At 43.2% G+C, this 20,097-nt stretch overlaps 1 protein-coding gene and 1 long non-coding RNA gene across 4 annotated transcripts in view; one reads left to right on the top strand and one right to left on the bottom strand.

Annotated features, from left to right (window-relative positions):
• Positions 1–873: 873 nt before the first annotated feature.
• On the top strand, positions 874–19,918 carry LOC114487353 (uncharacterized). Its single transcript, XR_003682391.2, has 3 exons — positions 874–1,245; positions 2,229–2,317; positions 19,306–19,918. It is a non-coding gene; the product is annotated as an uncharacterized lncRNA (long non-coding RNA).
• GALM (galactose mutarotase) overlaps positions 10,949–20,097 on the bottom strand; it is an 88,877-nt gene continuing 79,728 nt past the window's right edge. For 2 of the 3 annotated variants that reach the window (XM_028496986.2, XM_028496985.2), the window contains exons 5-7: positions 14,576–14,717; positions 12,905–13,079; positions 10,949–11,638 (exon numbers count right to left, since the gene is read on the bottom strand). In XM_028496986.2, coding sequence (XP_028352787.1) covers positions 11,522–11,638; positions 12,905–13,079; positions 14,576–14,717 — 434 coding nt within the window. In that variant the 3' untranslated portion in view covers positions 10,949–11,521. Of the gene's footprint in view, positions 12,097–12,904; positions 13,080–14,575; positions 14,718–20,097 lie in introns of all 3 variants that reach the window. The other variant, XM_007116325.3, reaches the window with a different exon arrangement.

Below are 20,097 nucleotides of genomic sequence, written 5' to 3'. Positions count from 1 at the left end.
AATGATCATTAGTATGTTGGAAGTTTGGATGTTCTGTTTTTGGAATTTTGACAACTGGCTGCGTTATATGGTTGGTATAAAGCTATGTGTGTAATCAGCAGGCTTATTTGTTGCACTTGGTCAGCTTTAATTGTTCTGTATTATATAAAGATAAGATTACTCAACAATAAATCTGCAGAGAATAAACAGTCCTGATATTCAATTTTTGGAAGTGGGAGTTTGAGCCAGGAGTAGGAAACATCCTGTAGCTTTGGGATGGATACTAGCAGCATCCTAGAGATTAGTGTGAAAGGGTAAAAATGATATGCAGGAGGGGTTAGGGGCGAAAATGATTTTAAGAAACAAGCACAAAAAATTCTATTTACCCTTATGGGAAAGAGAATACTGGGTGTGTAGACCAACACCTTTTGTACCCTTGACTGCAGCTCCGTACCCCTGTGTTTAGTATACATCTTAAAATGATACATTGGTTTAGTGCACCTTTTTTTTTGTTTAGAGGTTGGGACTCCTAAATTGATTGTGATTGACTTGAAAAGTGCTGGTCTAAACTCATTGCTTCTAAATTATTAACCTGGCATTGATTGGTAGCTAATTGAACACATCAGACATTGAGTGCTTTGGGCAATGAACCTTACCTTGGTTCTCTGTCCTAGGTATAGAGATAGGTAAAGCATAACTCATGACTTCACTTTGGTAGTTCTCCTTTGGGCTTTGAATTAAGCTAAGTATCATGTTAAAGTGTGGTCCTACCATTTTACCATGTCCCCTCTCCTGAGGACAAAGAATAAAATTTGAGGGGGGTCTTGAAATACCATCAATTTGTGACTTTGGGTTAAATGAATGGTAGTGTGGGATCGTGGTTTTTGTCTTTGTGTAGCCTATTTCAAAGTCTAAAGGAACACAGTGATTTCCAGGATATATTAAGCTTAAGTAGGAATTGAAAGCTCTGAAACTGACATGTTGGCAATGAGTTATCAGTGAAGGACAGGAGCAAAGAATTCATTAGATCTGGCTCTGAGTGAGCAACAATTGTTTGGAGACCTTTGCAGGGGAGGGCTGTATAGTATAGCCTAAAAGATGTATGCATAATAGATGTATGCATAATTTTATAGCTGGGAAGACATGAAGGCAAAGAAGGTCAAAGTAGCAAGAAATACTCGGGGCCTGGCTGGTATTGGAGTGTTCGGAGGGTGGTGAGAACTGGTGACAAGCTGAAGAAATGAGACAAAGATGCCTAGGTTTAAGGTATGGTAGTATTAAAGCTGTTCTATCCAGATCTAAAAGGTGGGGAAGAAAAGCACCTTTAGGCGGTGTCAAAGCCTGATAATTTTTTTTCCCAAATTAATAGGTTTACGGGAACCATTCTAGTAAAAAATGTCAAAGGACATTGTCACTTAATCCTCACAACAAATTAATACTGTTAAAAACCCCATCATACAAGAGGAAATGGGCTCAGGGAGATTGGTAACAATACTGTACTATTAACCAGCTAAAAGGAAAAGTTTTATTCCTACTTAATGGTTTCAAAGCCTTAATAAAGCACCTTATTGCTCCCTTAAAACAAGACCACATTATGGAAAAGGAAGTAAAAGAACAAAGTAACCCTTGATCCTAGTTAATAAGCTGTTTTCTTTCCAGACTTAATGGGGAAAAGATGCTAGATAGAAGGGTAATTCTAGAGCACAGCCCTCAAGGCCACTTCTCAAACCTAATGCTTTTTACTTTTCCCACAGGCTGCTGGCCCAACCTATTTTCCATTTTTTGATTTGGTAATATACTCTATGTGTATACAGTGAGAAGGCTCCCTACCCCTGACTCTCAGCTGCCCAGTTACCTCCCCAAGGGCAACCATTATTGTCAGTTATATAGCCTGAGTACACATAGATACTTTCTCTCTTTCTTAATTTTAATTTTTTTTTTTTTTTTTTTTTTTTTTTTTTTTTTAGCCACACCGTGTGGTTTGTGGAGTATTATTTCCCTGACCAGGGATTGAACCTGGACCCCAGCAGCGAAAGCTCCGAGTCCTAACCACTGGACCGCCAGGGAATTCCCACTTTCCTTTTTTCTTTTAACACAAAATACATACACCTTGTTTTTCTCATTTAATATCTTGGAGATCTTTCGTATAAGTTAAAATGGCACTTTTTTTTTTGAAGTTGCATACTATTTAGTTGCTTGGATGGTGCATAATTTATGCATTAAACTTTTGTGCCCCTTCAATGTGCCAGGTACTACTAGCTTTGGAATATAGAAGTGAACAAAGTCTTTATCTTCATGGAGCTGGAGTTCTGGAGAGACAAAATGAACAAATAATCAGGTGGGTAATAACTGATAGGGAGAATGATGAAACAGAAAGGTTAGGGGATTGGTTGCTGTTGTTTAAAGGGTGGTCTAAGGAGGCCTCTGATAGCAACAACATTGGAGCCAGAGAGAAAGTTATACCAACTTCTGAGGGCACAGTTCATGCAAAGGCCCTAAAGTAGTCTGAGCTGTTGGAGGGTAAGGAAGCCAGTAGGAAGTGAACAGAGGGGAGAATGGGAAGAGATGGCATAGGAAGGGAGGGGATGTAGGATATAGATCATGTAGGACTTTGTGTCCTTTGGGAGGGACTCGCTGTTTTCCTTGGAGAGTTTTTGAGGAAAAAGTGACAGGAATTGAATCAGTTCCCTACGAATGGATATGAGGGTTGTTTCTAATTACTATTATGCTGCAGTAAATAACCTTGTACAATACATTGCACATGTGACCCTGTATCTAGGATAACTCCTAGAAGTTGAATTGCTGGGTCAAAGGCTCCGTGCATTTGTATTTTTGCAAGGTACTAGTTGCCCTGGTGGAAATGGATAGGAGTGCCTATTTCTCTCTGACATTGCCCATTTGGTACACATGGTATAACTACATGGTGGGCTGTCAACCTTGTTGATTTTTATCAATCTTGTGTTGAAAAATGGCATCTCAGCATAGTGGTTGTTTTTTTGTTGTTGTTTGTTTGTTTTTATTTATTTATTTTTGGCTGTGTTGGGTCTTCGTTTCTGTGCGAGGGTTTTCTCCAGTTGTGGCAAGCGGGGGCCTCTCACTATCGCTGCTTCTCTTGTTGCGGAGCACAAGCTCCAGACGCGCAGGCTCAGTAATTGTGGCTCACAGACCCAGTTGCTCCGCGGCATGTGGGATCCTCCCAGACCAGGGCTCGAACCTGCGCCCCCTGCATTGGCAGGCAGATTCTCAACCACTGCGCCACCAGGGAAGCCCAGCATAGCTTGTTTTAATTGCGGTAAAATACATGTTTTCCCCCCACTCTAAATTGCCGTGTGTTCAAGTCTGGTTTAGGTTCCCTTGCTCTCAACCCACTATCTATAGTAGGAGACTGTAATTGCCTGTTTACTTCTCCATCGGTATGCTACCACAAGACAAATTGTGAAAGCAGTTACCGGGCGGGCCTTGTTCTGTTTCTTCATTGCCTAGTGCTTATTAACACTTAAATATCTGATGAATGAAAAGTGAATTCATGGATGAATGAATGAATTCTAATCTGTTAAACCAAACAGAAAATTGGAACCTTCTCTCTTCTGTGAGACCTTTATAATTAATCACCATTTCAATTAAAAGTCCATATTTTCAGTTTAGCTACCTGTAAGACTTGATTTCTGTCTGAATCTGCCTGCAGGGGATTTAGATCCTTAGGCTGCTATTTACAATGCCCAGCTCTACTCTGCAACTCTAGTGCAAGGTTTTTATCCCCTCATCTGGGTTAACGCTGAGAGTTCTGCTCAGAAAGGGTGTGGGAAATTTCTGTGCAGGAAGGGTACAAACTTACTAACACCCCAAGAACTGGTGAGCCTAGGTGAGTCAGCCTAACCTACATAAGGAAGGTCAGGTCATCCATTTCTATGACTGTCAGATGCCTAAGGTTATGTCCAATCCACCTCTGTAGATTCCCTGGGTTCTTAGTGACTGAAGCTTGAAGATGGCTGGATGTGATTCTATACAAAGACCCTGTTTTTATCTTGGTTTATAATATATCTTTAAGAAATCTGGATTCTAGAAAATGAATCCTTTCGCTGCCAAGGATAAAAAATTTGGCTGTAAAGAAATAATCTCTGTGGCAGAGGTAAAGGTAGATGGGTCTGTTTATCTTGGTCATTGACATTGTTGGACTGTCACTAGAGTTCCTGGGCCCCTATAACAAGAATTCCTTTGCCTAAGAATGGGTACCCTGTGACTTTTTGTGTTACAGTGGCTGAGTTGAGTAATTGCAGACTTTAAGTGCCACAAAGCTTAAAATATTTATTCTCTTGACCTTTAAAGAAAATGTTAGCCAACACCTGGTTTAGACATTTCTCTTTTCTCTCTTTTTTTTCGGCCACGTTGCACGGCTCTCAGGATCTTAACTCCCCAACCAGGGGTTGAACCCACACCCTTCTCAGTCAAAGCCTGGAGTCCTAACCACTGGACCACCAGGGAATTCCCACGTTCCTCTTTAACTGTTCACAATCTTCAAAATAATTTATCTCTGAAGATCTTGAGTACCAGGATTATTGGTAGGGTTGCCAGGGCCTTACCAAGACATACTTTTGATCTGGGAAGATTGTTTCTCTTTGACTCATTCTTGAGGAAGTACTTCCTGAAGCTAGAGAGCAAATTCTAGCTAAACACACTAATGCACTTAAAATACTGGTGAATGTTAGGAGGCAGTAATGAGGAAAGCTTTTACACTAGGGCAGTGGTTCTCAGGCCTGGTTACAAATTAGGATCACCCAGGGAGCTTTAAAAACATTCTAATGAAATCAGTTGCTGAGAGTGAAGCTTGGGCATTAATATTCTAAAAATCTCCCTTGGTAATTCTAATATACAACCAAAATTGAAAACTGCTTAAAGACTAGTGCTAACCAGCTCCAACTTCATTAGTTATTAGACAGACTGGCCTAGCTTATTGCTATTAGAAAGTTAGCAGCACTCACATGTGATTCTAAGGAGTATTCTACAATACATCCTGTAGGATTCTCTGATCCTTTCTCTAACCAAATGACCCTATGCGGGAATGGAACCTTTCTATGAAAAAGGGGTTTATATTAGTACCAGTAGAGGTCACTGTGCTCAAAGAAATACTCATTTTTTAAAAAGTTAACATTCTGTTCAAGAGATTTGAAGGAGTATTTATCAGAACTATTGGGTTATATCCAACACTAAGTCAACTCCAGACATGGCGTCTCATCACAATTGCTTCAAAGCATCTAAGGCTCTATTGCATGTGTACATTTATATACATTTATAAATGTTATATTTTCCTGATATATTGATGTTTTTATCCTTATAAAATATCTCTCTAGTACTATTTCTTGTTTTTAAGTCTATTTTTTTCTGATATTAATATAGCCACTCTACCTGTTTTATGATTAATGTTTGTGTGGTATATTTTTTCCTTCCATTTACTTTCAGCTTATTGTTGTGTATACAGTTGACCCTTGAACAGCGTGGGTTTGACCAACATGGTCCACTTACACATGGATATTTTTTCAGTAGACTCTGCATACCTACGTGGTCCGCAGATGCGGAACCACAGATGCAGATGGCTGACTGTAGTTATATGTAGATTTTTGACTTGGTGGTCATGGTGGTGGGGTACTTCAAGGATCAGCTATAGTTAGTTGCTCGATCTTGCTTTTTAATTCAGTCTGACAAACTGCCTTTTGGTTTGTTAGACCATCTACATATAGAATATTGATATGGTTGGATTTATAATTGCCATTTTGTTGTTTTCTATATGTCTCCTGTCTTCTTCTCTTCCTCCTTTTATGGCTTTCTTTTGTATTAAACATTTTTTTAGTGTCCTATTTAAATTCCTTTTTAAAAAATTTTATTTATTTATTTATTATTTTTACTGTATTTTTGAGTTATTTCCTTAGTGGTTGGCTCTTAATTTATCATAATTTACTTCAGATTATATATATATATATATATATTTATTGTTTGTTTGTTTGTTTGTTTTTGACTGTGTAGGGTCTTCGTTGCTGCCCCCTGGCTTTCTCTGGTTGTGGCGAGCAGGGTCTACTCTTCGTTGCAGTGTGTGGGCTTCTCATTGAGGTGGCTTCTCATTGCAGAGCATGGGCTTGCGGGCTTCAGTAGTTGCAGCACGCAGGCTCAGTATTTGTGGCTCTTGGGCTCTAGAGCACAGGCTCAGTAGTTGTGGCACACAGGCTTAGTTGCTCTGCGGCATGTGGGATCTTCCTGGAGCAGAGATCTAACCCATGTCCCCTGCATTGGCAGGTGGACTCTTTTTTTTTTTTTTTTTTTTCTCCCGGTACGCGGGCCTCTCACTGCTGCGGCCTCTCCCATTGCGGAGCACAGGCTCCGGACGCACAGGCCCAGCGGCCATGGCTCACGGGCCCAGCCGCTCTGCGGCATGTGGGATTCTCCCGGACCGGGGCACGAACCCGTGTCCCCTGCATCGGTAGGCGGACTCTCAACCACTGCGCCACCAGGGAAGCCCCTACTTCAGATTAATATTCTGGTAAAATACAGAAATTTTGCTCCAGTATATTTTCTTTTCTTGAACTTCCCTCCCTGTGCTATATTGTATATTATAAACTCAATGATACAGTGTTTATTGCCTTATACAACCTTATGTCTTTTAAAGAAAAGATGAGAAGATTTACTGTTTCTGATATTCTTCATTTCTTTCCATGGATTCAAGTTATTGTCTTAATTTCGTTTCAGCATGAAAGACTTCCTCTAGTACTTCTTGTAAGACAGCTCTGCTAGCAATGAGTTTTCTAATTGTTTATCTGGGATTTTTTTTCTTTTCCTTTTTTTTTTTTAAGATTTTTTTTTGATGTGGACCATTTTTTTTTAAGTCTTTATTGAATTTGTTACAATATTACTTCTGTTTTATGTTTTGGATTTTTGGCCGCGAGGCACATGGGATCTTAGCCTCCCCAACCAGGGGTCGAAACCCTCACCACCTGCATTGGAAGGTGAAGTCTCAACCACTGGACCACCAGGGAAGTCCCTATCTGGAAATGTTTTTATTTCACTTTTGCATTTGAAGGGTAGTTTTGGGTGATGCAGAATCCTTGGTTTTTAAGCACATTGACTATGTCATTCTATTGCCTCCTGGACTCTACTGTTTCAGATGAGAAGTCAGATGTTAATTGTACTGGTGGTCTTCTGTAGTGACGAGACTTCTTTTTTTTTTTTTTTTTTTTTTTTTTTGCGGTACGCGGGCCTCTCACTGTTGTGGCCTCTCCCGTTGTGGAGCACAGGCTCCGGACGCGCAGGCTCAGCGGCCATGGCTCACGGGCCCAGCCGCTCCGCGGCATGTGGGATCCCCAGACTGGGCCACGAACCCATGTCCCCTGCATCGGCAGGTGGACTCTCAACCACTGCGCCACCAGGGAAAAGCCCTTTTTCTCTTGCTTTCAAGTTTTCTTTTTGCTTTTTGTCATTTAACAGTTTAAATATGATGTATCTGGAACTTCCCTGGTGGCTCTGTGGTTAAGAATCCACCTGCCAATGCAGGGGACATGGGTTCGATCCCTGGTCCAGGAAGATCCCACATGCCGCAGAGCATCTAAGCCTGTGCACCACAACTACTGAGCCTGCGCGCCACAACTACTGAAGCCCTTGTGCCTAGAGCCCACCCATGCTCTGCAACAAGAGAATCCACTGCAATGAGAAGCCCGTGCACCACAACGAAGAGTAGCCCCTGCTCACAACTAGAGAAAGCCCGCGTGCAGCAATGATGACCCAACGCAGCCCCCCCCTCCAAATAAATAAATATGATGTATCTAGGTGGGGATCTCTTTGTATTTATCCTTCTTGGAGTTATTGAACTTCTTGGATGTATAGATTAATGGTTTTCATCAAATTTGGGGAGTTTTTTGCCATTTATTTTTGAAATATTTTTCTGTCCCTTTACTTTTGGGACCTCCATTACACATATGTTGATGTACTTATTGTTGTGCCACAGATCTCTGAGGTTCTCTTCCATTTTCTTCAGTCTTTTTTTCCTCTGTTTTTCAGATTTAATAATTGCTATTGATCTGTCTTCAAGTTCACTTTTTTTCTGCCATCTTTAATCTGCTTCTGAGCCTCTCTAGTTGGAATTGTCATTTGTTATTGTACATTTCAACCTCAGAATTTCGCTTGGTTCTTTTTTGTAATCTCTATTCAGTGTTTTTTGCTATTTCTGAAAACATTCTTGTGTTTATTTTTAATAGTTTCTTTTTCTTTAAAAACAAGTTTTATTGCCTACAGCAGTGATCCCCAACCTTTTTGGCACCAGGGACCAGTTTTGTGGAAGACAACTTTTCCATGGACCTGGGGTGGGGGTGGGCGGGGGATGGTTCAGGCGGGAATGCAAGCAATGGGGACCGGCAGATGAAGCTTTGCTGGCTTGCCCACTGCTCACCTCCTGCTGTGCAGCCCAGGGGTTGGGGACCCCTGTCCGATAGGACTCCTCAGAGTTTTTCTTTTAGCCGTGCCAAGTGGCATGCGGGATCTTAGTTCCCTGACCAGGGATCGAACCCATGCCCCCTGCAGTGGAAGTGCAGAGTTAACCACTGGACCACCAGGGAAGTCCCTGTGTTTATTTTTAAGCTCAGCTTTGTAGGGGTTGCCCTGTGTCTGCATAGCTTGCTTAGTGGTCAGCAACTGGATAGTCGTCGTGCTCAGACACCTCAACCAGATTTCTGCCGGCTGCTGATGGATCTGTGTGAAGGTAGGGAGTTGATTCAGTGTTCAGGCTGTTTTCAAGTCTGTTTTAGCTTTTTGCTAAGTCCCTTTTTTTTTTTTTTTAATTAATTAATTTATTTTTGGCTGAGTTGGGGCTTTGTTGCTGCGCGCGGGCTTCCTCTAGTAGCGGCGAGTGGGGGCTACTCTTCATTGCAGTGCACGGGCTTCTCATTGCGGTGGCTTCTCTTGTTGTGGAGCACGGGCTCTAGGCGCGCAGGCTCAGTAGTTGTGGCTCGCAGGCTCTAGAGCACAGGCTCAGTAGCTGTGGCGTGTGGGCTTAGTTGCTCCACGACATGTGGGATCTTCCCGGACCAGGGCCCGAACCCATGTCCCCTGCATTGGCAGGCGGATTCTTAACCACTGCGCCACCAGGGAGGCCCTGCTAAGTCCCTTTTAATTTCCTCTGCACATGCATGCGGCCTCAGGGTTGGCTAGGAGTGTATGAATAGCTTGGCCCTCTCTGGTCTCTGCTATGCATGTGTGTAGCCTCTGATCACCCCAGAAATCTGCTTGCTCCAACCATAATTGCAAACTCAGGCTAGTAGAGCCATCAACCCTCCCTGCTCTCGTAGCACCAAGATCATTATTTTTATTGACAAAGCAGTTGGGCATGGATATCACCTACCACTCCAAAATGAGAACCTCCCCCGCCTTCCGACCATAGCAGTCTCCTGGTCTTCGTGTTCTGTTTTGCTCTGGCAGAAGCTCCACAGTGACTGAGCTGGGGGAATAAAGGGAATGGGAGCAGCCCAGGCAAGGATGCTACAGTCTTCCACTGTTCCTACTCAAAGTTCAGTTTTTCAAACATAAACATGTCTTGGGTTGTTGTATGTTTTGGGTCAGTTCCCAGAGCACTGGAACTGTTTTGTCAATTTCCTTCTACATTTGAAGAGAGGATTTGCTGACTTCCTTACACTGCCAGCTATAGCTGGCAGTGCTACCCAGACCATCTGAGAGTTTAAATATGATTTGAGTAATTGGAGAAGTTGGAACTTAAAGGAAGATAAATTCCTCGATTGGAAAAGGACTGCAGTCTTGTCGAAAATATCCAAAAAGCCTATTGCAAACTTGTGATCCAGTTGTTGGCTAGGGAAGAGGGTATATGCTGTGCTTCCCTCCTTTCTTCTGCTAGTAGTTCTGTATTTTTTCAAGTTCTACTTTTTTTTTTTTTTTTTGGCCACATGTGGGATCTCAGTTCCCCGACCAGGGATTGAACCTGCACCCACTGCACTGGAAGTGTGTCTTAACCACTGGACCGCATCTTAACCTTGTTAGGCAAAACGAGTGGGAACTGGAAAAATGAAAATTTCGCAGTTAATAATAAGAACTTGTGTCATATGAATTTGAAACAAACAGGAATCTATAGATCGTTGAAGTCAATAATATGCTCACCTGTGAAAGATCAGTACTCAGAATAATACAGCACTAGTCTGGTTGTTGGTAGAGGGTTGTATGGACTCTACAAAGAAGGCATGGACTCCCGGGGACCTGGAGACTTACTCTTGGAGGAGGGGGTTGCATTTGAGTGGATATTTGCATTTTCAACAAGGCTTTAATAATTCTGTAGTTATATATGGTGTTTTCCATATTGAGTACCATGTTGGTTTTCACCACCTCGCATGAATTGCACTAATGGCTAGCTTTAGTTCTAGCCTGCAGACATATACGCACCTTCCAGATAATTACAGTCGAATCCCTTTGCCTTACAGGTGAGAAAACTGAGGCCAAATGAAATTAGATTGTTTGCCCATGTAGAAAAAGCCAGGAGCAAAGTTAGTGCTCAGGGCTCCCAGCTCTGTCTTGGTGCAATTCTATATCATCTGGTTGTTACTATTAGTCTTGTTTTCCCCAGAGAGACTGTGATATCTCTAAGGAACATAACTACATCTTGGACATTACCTCTTGAGCCCCTTAAACCCAGGAGAGAACTGTGTACACAATAGGTACTCAGAAAATCCATGCTGAAATGAATTAAAAAGTAAACTCTGGTTTAAAAAAAAAAAAAAAAGTAAACTGGTTTATTTTTGTTGCTAAGAGAGTGGGGAAGTATAGGAATTTCCATAGGCTGCCATTTAAGTAGTGTTCCTCTAGGAAGATGCTGGGGCTGTATTAGAGAGTATGGTAGAATCCAGAACACACCATTTATATTTGGTCCATTTCCCAAAGGTCCATACCTGACAGATCTAAAGATAAGTGAAGAAACGGAGTTTTCTGAAGATGCAGATTTTGATTTTATTTCAACCGATTATTAGTGTATAATAGTATAAGATACATTTCTTTAAAAACCACCAACCCAAACCCATCACTGATGATTCAGTTATTCAGGAAAGGAGGGAAGCTCAGGCTCATCTACATAACACAACATCTGTTCTCGGTGCAATGTGCGATCCTCAGTCAAGGCCCTCCTCACACTAACACAGCTCCTGTCTCCAATGGCTTCCTTCCCATGCCTTGGCTGGGCTGGGCTTTCTCAGTTAACCCCAAAGGCAGAGAATCAAATTTACAGATTCTTTCTGGACATTTTGATCTTGCACTTTAAGTCACACCATCTGTAAGGCTCAGAGACAGACTAAAGCTTCTTATAAAAGTGAATCTGGGAAGAAAGGATGGCTCTAACAGTCAGGGTCAGATCCCCCTTTGACCATCAATGACGCTCAGAATGCTCTGGAAGACGAGTGGAGGCAAAGAAGGGGACTTGAATTCACATGACCTGACCTCGAGTCCTGGCTAAAACTTTTCCTAGCTCTGTGCCTTTAGGTGGGTCGTTTGTCCCCTCTGAGCCTCAGCTGGCTCACTTCTCCACCATCTGTTGCCGTATCAGGGCAGAGAGGTTCCTCTGCCGGCAGGCTGAATGAGCTAAGTGACCTCTGTAAACTCCAAAGTGCTGTGCAGTGCACGGTGGTGTGAGCTAGAGAAGGAGGAAAAAGAAAAGCAATGAGAGTAGGATCAAAGAAAGGTTGAAAAGTAGAAAAGAAAGAGGCAGAATGGAGAGATGGAGCCAACACAAGGAGCTCAGTTACCACTTCTGGGCTACGGTCAAGGCTTAGATGATGACATTGATGGCTGGGTCCTCTTCACTGCACGGAGAATAGAGCTGATCATTAGACCTGGCCTGGAGCCAGTCTTTGGGAAGGAAATCTATTCAGACTGACTATCATGACAGCTACCATTTGTATGATTTTAATTCACAGGATCGCTTTTAAAGCCTCTAAATCATCTCATCTCTGCATAGGCTGCTGAAGGGGCTCCCAAGCCTGGCCCTGGAGCAGGTCATATCTTTACACTTCCTTAAGCCACAGAAAACTTGAACCAAGTGGTGTGGTCATACTCCTCACCAGGCTTCAGCAACACAGGAGGGAAGTGGGGCTGTGAAGGGGAAAACAGTACAGGTTACACCTTGCCAGCCCAGGTTCCACCCTTAACCATTCAGGATGGCTTCTGGACTGGTCTCTAGACCAGTTCTGTGAACCAGTTGCCAGTGTAAGAACTGTTTATTATTGGTTTGCAATGAGATAAAGAACTTGAACCAGAATGAAAATCAATCACATCACTAAACACACTTTATCACAGCAAGACTTTCTTAAGGAAGCAGGGTTGATTTACATTCTGGTGCAAGCTGCAAGCATCTTATTATGGGCTGGAGCTTTGAGGAGCATTACTCTATGCAATAGCTAGAAAAGAAAGTTATGAGGAAGTAAACAGGATGAAAAGATTTGGAGGATCATCTTAACACTGTGGTTGCAGAAAATAATAGATTTTTTTTTAACATGTAAATGCCATTTTAGTAATGTGGTTAAGAGTTTGCTGTGTTGTTCATGACTTGGAGAAGAGAACACACACAGACTTTTTTTTTTTTTTTTTTTTTTTTTTGCGGTACGCGGGCCTCTCACTGTTGTGGCCTCTCCCGTTGCGGAGCACAGGCTCCGGACGCGCAGGCTCAGCGGCCATGGCTCACGGGCCTAGCCGCTCCGCGGCATGTGGGATCTTCCCGGACCAGGGCACGAACCCGTGTCCCCTGCATCGGCAGGCGAACTCTCAACCACTGCGCCACCAGGGAAGCCCCACACAGACTTTTGAATCATACAGACCAAGTCTGACTTGAGTGTTATGACCTCTGTCATCCAGTGTGACCTTGGACACACCACCACTCTAACAAGCTGGCTTGTAGACTTACCTGATTGACTGCATCAGGCCAGTTCTGGGTCTCAAGGCAGAAACCGGAGTGTTTGGGATAGACTGCTCCACTCTTGCCCTTCAGTGTGCCATCCAGGAAGTTGCCCGTATAAAACTGGACCCCCGGCTGGGTGGTGTACACTTCCAGTACCCGCCCACTCCCAGCATGATGGACCCTAGGGATAAAGCCAGACCACATATATATAGGTCCAGGGTGGAAAAGCAGACAGGAAAAAGCTGGGAAGCAGCTCTGAGACAGGAATCAGACCCAGTCACGGAGCAGGGACAACATATATGGAGGAGACAAAGGTAAGAAGAGCATGGCGGGAGCTTCTCGCAGCCTCTTAGGTGAGGCATGAGTAGGTGGTTTTGAGGATCCCCAATAGCAACTTCTCACTCTGAGCTTGGCTTCTCTGGGGAAGGGCAAAAGGGACTCACCCCAGTCAGAAATGTTTGTGTGTGTCGGGGGCGGCCAAGATGGAGACAGGTAGTTAGGCTGGGATACTTTCTCATAAAGAGGTGGAGCTCTCTGCTTGGTCTGGCAAGACAACCAGCTATGTCTTCTGAAAGAGAATAGATGCTTCTCCAAATTAAACTGCCCGCCACCCTTGGGGCTAGAGCAGGCAGGGCTCTTTAGCCAGATTCCCCCCCAGAATAGATCTCTTCTGGGTTTCTGCCAAGTTGTTTCCTTTTTTAAAAAACCAGGCCTCTACAGATGGGAGAGTACCTACCTGGTCCTATACTTGGGGTCAAAGGGATATATAGCTAAAGAAAGGCTGGGTCTTACAGACTTACCGAGGTAAGACATCCGCACAATGTGTAGTCAACCAAGAGGTTCAGGGAAAGATGTTTGGAAAGAGAAAGGCCAGGATTTGAATAGTGGCGGGGAGGTCGGAGGGTCTCCTCACGTGGGGGCCGTGGAAAGAGAAATGTGAATAGGAGGGACAGAGGAGAAAAGCAGGCTTGAGCTAGAAGAACACAGCTGGGGTCTTGGTGCTGGGGCTCTGAGCAAGAGGCTTTCAAAGTTCTTTCTGTTTCTGTTAGAGCTTAAATTATTTTCTCGGCTTTATTTAAGACGCGTTCATTCTGCAAACATTTATTGATTATTTGCTAGTGCCGAGCATGGTATTAGGGTGTTAGGGTAAAGGTAGAGATTCACAAAGATAAGATGGCACGAGGTACTTGGAATTTAGTAAGAAGGAGAGTGTGGACACATGCCTGTCAGACAAGGCTGGAGGCGGTGAGTGCTATAAGGGAAATGCAACCTCCAGCTTGTCGTGGAAGTAGGCAGATCATACATCAAAAGTCAAGAAAGAACGAAGGGCTCTGGAAGTTCATGGAAAGCAGAGATGACTTCAGTCAGGAGGAGATGGGGCTTCTAACAAAAAAAGGGCCTTAGAGAACAGGCAGAGATGGGGAGAGGGTAAGCAAAGAGACAGGATGCCAGGTAGGGGCCCAGGGAAAACGGTATGATGGGGGAGGGGGGAGATGTATTCACCTATGGAATAGGAGCTTTGAAAAGGCACATAGGATGTGGTAGTTGGTCCCCTGTAGCATAGTAAATGGCATTAATATGGCAGAGGAAAAGCTCCTCAAATAGGAGTTGGTATCTTTTCTTCCCAACAAATGAAAGGCAAATGAAAAGTACAGGCAGCAAATGAAAAGTGCCTACCGTGCACAAAAACGCTTTTCTTTAGATCCCTTCAGACAGAAATTGTGGTCAAAGCCATTCATGTGGAACTCCTGCAGGTGTTTTCCAAGCTCCACTGGCTTCCTCAGGTCAAATGCAGTTCCCTGCACTGGAGCAACTTCTCCTGGTGGGAAGAGGCAGAAAAAAGAGTGACAAATGCCTAAATAAAATCTTTATATCCTAAAGACCCACTGGTTCTACCCTCCCAGCCTTCATTTCAAGTTGTAAAGGAGGTAGGAGTCCAGATTCTAAGAATAATAAATTATTGGATCTCCTTAATTGTAAAATGTTACTGACTGCAAGATGCAGTAGCTAAAACACTCAGAATCATTCAGGCGTGAAAAAAGTACAAAAATCAAGGAGACGCATAATTTCCATTAAGGAATAAGTTGGATAAAGGGTGATGGTTGTCCTAACCATTGAGTCAATCACCTTCTTGACATTTCTTGCTTTAATGCTGAAATATCCCAGGGCTCATAACTGAGCATTAATACCTGGTACTGGCTAATCAGATGCTAACAGTGTCCCTGAGATTAGTAATTTTTGAACCATTTGGGGCCATTATTAGCCAAAGCGACACTGCTAGCCACTCCTCCCCAATCACTTCCCTGATCAGTCTGTAGACTTCAAACATAGAGGGAACTGTTCATAACAACACTGGGACAAATGAGTTAACCGCGACAGTTGGGGGGAAACTAGGACGTATGGCCACTCTACTGTTAGCCAATTTTAGAGTCAATCCTTTGTTTATTTATTTATTTAGGCTGTGTTAGGTCTTCGTTGCTGTGTGCGGGCTTTCTCTAGTTGTGGCGAGCAGGGGCTACTCTTCGTTGCAATGTGCAGTCTTCTCATTGCAGTGGCTTCTCTTGTGGAGCACAGGCTCTAGGCTCGCGGGTTTCAGTAGTTGCGGCACACGGGCTCAGTAGTTGTGGCTCGTGGGCTCTAGAGCGCAGGCTCAGTAGTTGTGGCACACGGGCTTTGTTGCTCCGCAGCATGTGGGATCTTCCTGGACCAGGGCTCAAACCCGTGTCCCCTGCATTGGCAAGTGGATTCTTAACCACTGCGCCACCAGGGAAGCCCAGAGTCAATCCTTTGAATGAAAACTTTGTGTCTCTAGGAGTGCTTCTTGGAGGAGTTGTAGTTGGCAAGCATCAGCCCCTTCCTATGTGTAAGCCAGATTCCTCAATCTCTAATAAGTATATTTGTTCTTATCAAGGTGGGACATTCTGAAGCCTCTTTTCAATGATGTGGGTGGGTGACCAGTCCTGAGGGAGGACACTGCAGTGTGAAGACCCTCAACTCTTAACGGGCAAAGCACAGAAGGAATCTGGATGGGAGCCCCATCTTGGTGGTTATTACACAACAAATGATGCCCAGTCAAGACTATCCCTTCGTGGTGTTACAGAACTCAAGGGTGTTGGGACCAGAAGGGTTCTCAGAGCTCATCTGGTCCAAACTGCTCATGTAACAGATGAGACTGAGACCCACGCAACTTGATATCATCAAACAACAACCTGTGATATTGATATACCATATTTCCTCAATTTAAGACACTCATTTTCTCATATATATATAGGCTATAAAAAATATATGATATATATATAATATATATATAATATATATATTATATATATATTATAATTCTGCTCGGCTTGCAGAACCTTAATTCCCGCCATGGGATCGAACCTGGGCCCCGACAGTGAAAGCGCAGAGTCCACTGGACTGCCAGGGAATTCCCTCATTTTCATATTTTAAAATCTCTGAAATCATGTCATGTCGTGGTTTAACTGGCAGAGGTGTTTTTTTTCCTTCATGGAATGTAAAATAATGGTGAACTTTAAAACTGATGGCATCTTAGAGTTGATAAAATATGTGAAAATAATTTGCCACATCTTCTGCTCTACTAAAACCACTGAACAAGAAATCAGGGCTTTGAGGAAATTCCCTGGCGGTCCTGTGTTTAGGGCTCCGCACTCTCATTGCCAAGGGCCGGGGTTTTGACCTCTGGTTGGGGAACTAAAATCCTGCAAGCCACGCGGTGCAGCCAAAAAAAAAAAACATCAGGGCTTTGAGGGTGAAAAAGAGGAATCTGCGTTATCTTGTGAGTAATTTCTCTGGAGATCCAAGGGAGAGAGCAAACTTCTCAATAGACAGTCCTCGAGCCATGTTTGCCAAAAGGCTATAACATGGGTTTTACATTCTTCTGAATATTGTGCCATTTTGCTTTATCACCTTTCATTCTCTTCCCAACTTTCAGATCTGTTCTTCCCTAGATGCTAGGCTGAGCCATCTCAAACAAGGTACAAAAATATTTTGAATTTAGCTAAGGAAGCCCAGGGAATGTGCGGAAGAATTCCTCCTCATAGGCACGTTCCTGGAATATGACAGAGCCAAAGCAATGGACTAGGAGCCTATTCACAGTCACTCTTCTGATCGATCAACACATTAAACACCTACTGTATGCCAGGCACTCTGCTGGGCAGAGCTGATACATAGATGACACATGACCTGCCTTTTTAAGCTGCTTGCAGTCTGAAGGAGGGAGAGGACATATAAGCCGCTCATAACCACAGAGTGTGAAGACTGCTCCCATAGAGGCACAGCTGTAAGAAAGAAGACAGGAAGTATGACTGGGTTGGCTTAGATGTGGCGGTTGGGGAGATTTCATGGATAGAAGTTTATTAGTTGAGCTGAGACTTGAGGTGAGGTCATAGTAGGTTGAATGGGTGAAGAAGGTTGAAGAATAATCGATGTGGAGGAAACAGCTTAAGTACCAGGCGGTAGTGTGTGTGTGTGTGTGTGTGTGTGTGTGTGTGTGTGTGTGTGTGTACCAGGTGTCACTGTCCTCCAGCAGCCTGGCTCCAGCTCAAACCCTGGTTGGAGGACGCCTCCTTCCAGACCTCTGCTGGGCTGTCCTGAGACCACCCTTCTTATTGTAATAGCAGCAGCAGCAGTAGTAGCAGTTGTAGGGTAGAATGCCTCAGATGAGGAAAGAGATTAAGTAAAGTTAGATGAGATCACTTCTCCGAGCCTGGGGTTTTTCATCAGTGCAGCAAAGAAGCTGGACTAAATCACTGACTTTCACCCCCTACACCATTCCTGCAGAATTTGTTATTTCAGAGGGAAGCTCAATAAATACAAGTGTGCACACACACACACACATAAAATAAGTATACATATACCGTTGACCCTTGAACAACATGGTTTTGAAATGCACGGGTCATTTATACATGGATTTTTTTCAGTAATACATACTACATTACTACACTGTCTTTTTTTAAAAATAATTTTATTTTTTTTGGCTGCATCGCTGCACATGGGCTTTTGTCTAGTGTGGAGAGCGGGAGCTACTCTTCGTTGCAGTGCACGGGCTTCTCATTGCGGTGGCTTCTTTTGTTGTGGCTCACGGGCTCTAGACGTGCAGGCTCGGTAGTTGTGGCACACGGGCTTAGTTGCTCTGCGGCATGTGGGATCTTCCTGGACCAGGGCTCGAACCCGTGTCCCCTGCATTGGCAGGCGGATTCTTAACCACTGCGCCACCAGGGAAGTCCCTACACTGTCCTTGATTGGTTGAATCTGCAGATTTGGAGGGCCAACTGTAAAGTTATAGGTGGATTTTCAACTGCATGGAGGGTTAGTGCCCCAACCTCTGCACTGTTCAAGGGTCAACTGTATACAACATAAAAAATATATATAAGCCAGAGTGAAGCCAGGACAAGCTCTGAGCAGCTCACCTAGAAAACCCTAGGAACAGATGACAGCAGAGGTGCACCCCATCCCACCCCCTAAAAGTATGACCCACTTAGGAGTGAGAAGCCCCTGGTCCTAGGATCTTCCCCAAATACAAAGAATCCCAGGTTCCTCTGCAGCAGGCCAGGCAGTCTGGCCAGTCTTTCTTGAGGGGGAAAGAGGAAAGGGACTCTGTTTCAGAGCCTTACACAATGATACAGTTTAGTACATTTAAAAGTTTTTGTATTGTCCCAGAAATGAATCGTATATTTTGAAGGTAAGTACAGACATTAGGTGTTTAACATACTCTTTCAGGGTGAGAGTTATTTTTCCTTTCGTGCGGTCAGATGGATAATGTTTTAGGAACTTGGTTCCTGCTATTTTTAGAGGAGAGATATAGCATGCAAAGTGAGGCTGGAATCTTAGGAGGCTAAGAAAAATGAGGAACTTGCACCTTACCATTAAAAAATTAAATAGGAAAAAGAGAACTGACTTTTAGCCATTTAAAGCATTTGGTTCTGCTTCTTTGAGTTCCTAAATACTAAGAAACATGAATGTCCTTTCTTTGGGTGAAAAGAGGGTATCCTTTTCTTAACTCAGAACTTCTGCTCAGAAATGTAGTCTTTTTGGCACGTGAGGACTGGGGTCTTTGAGTTCACACAGAGCCGTGAGGGTGCCTGGGTTCCAGAGCTCCTGAGGGAGACACGGAGGCCTGGCTAAGACCATCCTAGTGTCTGATGTCCACTGTTCAACCAAGAGGATACTTCTCTTACCAGAGTCAGCTTTAGGAAAAGTTAAGTGGTATTCTTTTTGAAACATCCTTTAAAAGCATCTATTTCCTTTGTCTTGGTTCTACTTTTCCAAAAAAGAATTCTTGAGTAGTTATATTTACACATGTAATCAATTTAAAAGATATCAAATGTAAAAGTTACAAAGTCGTACTCTACAGTAAAAAGAATTTCTCTCATCTTTGTTCCCTACAGATCCAGTTTCCTTCAACAGGAGCAACCATTGTCACTTGTTTCTCATGCACCTTCGAGAGATCCTACAAGGATATGCAAGCATTTAAGTGCACGTCCATGCACATCCACAAACTCACAGCCTGTTTCCACCTTGATCTTTTCACTCAGTTTATCTTGGAGGTTGTTGCTAAATTTATTCCTAGGTATTTCATTAGACAACTCCATATGCACTCATACTTTTTCTCTATTTTTTTTTCTATGATAATCTATTTAAAATTTCTTTTTGAGGTCACAGTTGCAAATTTATATATTTTCCTAGAAAATTATCCACTTCATCTATATTACTCTCATGTTTATTTGCAAAGAGTTGAGGAAAGAAATAATTTATGATCCTTTCGGTTTCATCTGTCTGTGGTTATTTGCCTATGCTCATATCTAATTCTGTGGACTGAATAGATTAGCTAATGCTATATCTATTTTATTGGGGGTTTTTTCCCTCCAATGAAGCAGCTCTTGGATTTATGAGGACTACCTTTTCTGATTCTTCTCAAAATTATAATTTCTTTTATTTTTGTTAATTTTTCTTTTGTTCTCTTGGGTTTATTTTATTATTCTTTTTCAAATATCTGCATTAGATGCCTAATTCATTTAATTTCACAATTTTTTTTTTTTTTTTTTTTTTTTTGCGGTACGCGGGCCTGTTGTGGCCTCTCCCGTTGCGGAGCACAGGCTCCGGACGCACAGGCTCAGTGGCCGTGGCTCACGGGCCCAGCCGCTCCGCGGCATGTGGGATCCTCCCGGACCGGGGCACGA

This window comes from Physeter macrocephalus, chromosome 12, assembly GCF_002837175.3.
Source record: "Physeter macrocephalus isolate SW-GA chromosome 12, ASM283717v5, whole genome shotgun sequence".
Taxonomy (NCBI): domain Eukaryota; kingdom Metazoa; phylum Chordata; class Mammalia; order Artiodactyla; family Physeteridae; genus Physeter; species Physeter macrocephalus.
The sequence above is the reverse complement of the archived record's forward strand: the minus strand, read 5'-3'. Positions and strand labels throughout refer to the sequence as shown.